The 3,471-nt window shown below is 27.2% G+C and overlaps 1 protein-coding gene across 1 annotated transcript in view; it reads right to left on the reverse strand.

Annotated features, from left to right (window-relative positions):
• LOC107627663 (phosphate transporter PHO1 homolog 1) overlaps positions 1 to 1,417 on the reverse strand; it is a 10,474-nt gene extending 9,057 nt beyond the window's left edge. The window contains exons 1-2 of the mRNA XM_016330511.2: positions 696 to 1,417; positions 59 to 362 (exon numbers count right to left, since the gene is read on the reverse strand). Of these exons, the coding sequence (XP_016185997.1) occupies positions 59 to 362; positions 696 to 1,040 (649 nt within the window). The 5' untranslated portion in view covers positions 1,041 to 1,417. The remainder of the gene's footprint in view (positions 1 to 58; positions 363 to 695) is intronic.

The raw sequence follows: 3,471 nt of genomic DNA on the forward strand, positions 1-3,471 counted from the left end.
CATTTTTGTCTAATTATTTAAATAAGAAATATTAAATAAAACAAAGATTGTAGCATACCACTAGAAAATGTGCAAGAGATAGATTGGTCCTCCTTGGATTCTTGTGAAGAGTTGCATCTACCTTGTTGCTTTTCCATGAATGCAAATTTGAGCTCAACAAGTATATCCATTTGCTTCTTCAATGAGTCTCCTCTTTCAAGAAACTCTTTCTCCTTTGTCCTATAAAACTTGTTAACCTTGTTGAGTTGTTGATCAAGGCATGCAAAGAACTCTTTGGTAGCATCAGTGTCAGCAAATTGTTCTAGCAACTCTGTCTCATACATGTCCCCTTTACAAGTTGATGAAGCAAGTTTCTTATGAACCTATTAAGAAAATAATAATAAATAATTAAATATTAATTAAAAACAAAAATAACAACAAAAACTTATCCCACTTGGTGGGGTCGGCTTTACGGATTAGATAGTGCCGTAATGCCCTATCATAGATCAAGTTAAAAAAATAAATACACATGACGACAACAACAATAACAACAGTAACAGTCATATCCCACTAAGTGGGATCGACTGCATGTAGGTCAGAAACAAATACATAAAAATTATATCCCACTAAATAGGGTCGGCTGCATGGATAAAAAATACGATAAGTTTTGTCGTATGTCGAGTGAGAAAAAAAAAAAAAGAACTCATGATATTTACTTGAATTGGTCCATGCTCTCTATGTTGATGGGAAAACAAAGAGAAGTTTCTTAGTGATGAAAAGAAGGACATGTTCTTAGGTGGTGAATTGTTATTGGTATTGGTAGTGTTATTAAGAAGGTTGATTCTTTTGAGTTCCTTCTTGAGTTGCCAATAATCAACAAAGGCTTCTTTCCATTCAGGTATGAGTTGGCCTTCAAATTGCTTAGAGAATTTCACCATCTTCTCTTCTCTTCTTCTTTGTTGTTGTTCTTCTTCTATGAACTCAAAGGAACAACAATAAGGATTGGTATGTGTATTATTGTTGCTTCTTGGTGAGTAATCAATGGAACACCAAGATGACATTATATATTGTGATGAAGATGTTGGACAAGGAATATGAATCTGATTGATATGCTAGAACTTATGCTTTTGAAGCACATTCTATAATATACTTAGATCCTATGCTTTTCTCCACTACATATATAAAGCCTACTACTACTACTACTATTATAGTGGTGGTTAATTAGTGGCGGTTTGTCTTTTCCGCCGGAAAGTGACCGAACCCGGCTGCCGGATTATGATCACTTCACGGCCAACAATCCAACATGTTCTTGTGGAGGAAGATTTTGCAAATGGGTGTGGAATTTAAAGGTGGATTTTGGAAGTGGGGACAAAAAAAAATGTACTATTCAAAATGCATGTTAGGGTAAAGGGGTGTTCTTTGTCATGTAGGAGAAGATTGTATTAAAGTGTTATTAATTGAGACTAATAATAATAATTTCACATTAAACATTTTGAGCTAAATAAAAGATGGGTATTAATGAAAGAGATCAATCAATGGTATTTTATTATATAGATTGTACATTTGATAAGTTTAGTCAAGAATTTGCTCATTTAAGCAAAGTGATGAAAAAGTTTATTGGCTTAACTCTTTGCTACCCTCACAAATATGAATTCTAATTAGCCCAACCTGATTTCCACTAACTGATGATAACTATTAACTAAAAAGTGATGTGTTATTTGTATTTATTTGATTTTATTATTATTATTATTATTATTATTATTATTATTATTATTATTATTTACAAGAGAAATATTTTTATGTTTTTAAGGTATATTTAACATGTATTTTAAGAATATTTATGATTAATTTATTTTTCTTTATATAATTTTTAAGCATTATTATACATAAAATAAGTAATTTTAGATGTTTTTAGAACATATAGTATTTATTTATTTTCTATTTTTAATCATTATTTATATTAGAAAAAGAGTATGTGTTTGTTTGATATACGAAATAAATACACCAAATATTTCTCCAACTAAAAAAAGCTTTCAATTACTTTGACAAGAGCCACTTTCTTCATCAATCAAGCAACTCTTTTTTAAAAAAATAAATTAATAAACATACAACTTTTTTGCAAATTTAAAGTAGAGCCCCATTGCAGACGTACATAATAAAAGTATCATAAGTATTCATTTTATAAGTTTAATTAACATTTTTTGTGTTTCAGTTAATGATTAACGATTTCTTATTGGAAAGTTTTGACAAGACAAATTTGTATCTTTGTAACAACAAATCTACAACATCCCATTCCCACTTTTTTATGACAATAATTAATTAATTATTACACTAGTGGAAATTGCAAAGTTGCAACATCATTTGTATAAATGTATTCATTATTTTAAAATTATTGCATCCAATAAAGCGTCGGTATTAGTAATTAATTTTACCGACGAAATTGGAGCGTCGGTAAAATTAGTCAAATTTTATTAATAGAACTTTTACCAATGTATATTTATTGACGGTTTGATGGCATGATTGCGTCATTTAGAATTACTGTGAAATTCACTACAATAATATAGATTATTTTTTAGGGTTATATGTGTAAAAATAAAATAAAATTTGTTAAAAAATAAATTTTGACATTATTTTAACTATGAAAATATGTTAATAAAAATTTTGTCAAAAATAATATTTTTAACATATAAGTAATTGTGAAAAAAGCTTAAATCTTATTTTGATAAATATTGGCTGTCAAAAATAATTTATTAAAAAAATTTAAAAATATATTTTCTGTGATACTTATTAACCGTTAAAAATACTATTTATTTTGACACTTATTGACCATAAAAAATTCTCAACAAAAACTTTTAACAAAGAATGAGATGAGATCTAAAAACTGAAGAATAAACTGAGATTTTGAAAATAAAGAATGAGTAGTATGATCTCAAACTGAGAGCAGTGTGATGCTAAAATTGACAGAGCCCAGAGAAAAAGAAGAATAGTGGAGTAAATTGAAAACAAATGAGTGTCAAAATTGAGGAGTAATTTTCTACAGTCAAATTATTCATCAAGAAAATATAGAGAATTTGATATTTGTGATATTTGTCAAAAATATATATATTAATTTTTACATTTAATTATGGCTGTTAAAAATAAAAGTGTTAAAATAGCTCTCTTTTTTTATAGTGACTCTTTCTTCATTTATAGTTAAATTTCTGCATATAATATATGAATTTTTTTTTTAAATTTTGAAAATTTTTTTTATACTTACATAATTAAAGTATGTTCATACATAATAGGGTTATATTAGACAAAAGTTTCAAGTTTAATTTGGTAGAATATTTATGCATGAGAAGGAAAGCATATTAGGCTCCCTACCCCAACCAACTTTGATACGATTTCATATATATAGAATTAATTCTTGCATGTAGAATATACATATAAATACATACATTCATCAATAATAATAATAATAATAATAATAATAATAATAATAATGATGGTGTG

The sequence above is a fragment of the Arachis ipaensis genome, chromosome B01 (assembly GCF_000816755.2).
Source record: "Arachis ipaensis cultivar K30076 chromosome B01, Araip1.1, whole genome shotgun sequence".
NCBI classification, from domain to species: domain Eukaryota; kingdom Viridiplantae; phylum Streptophyta; class Magnoliopsida; order Fabales; family Fabaceae; genus Arachis; species Arachis ipaensis.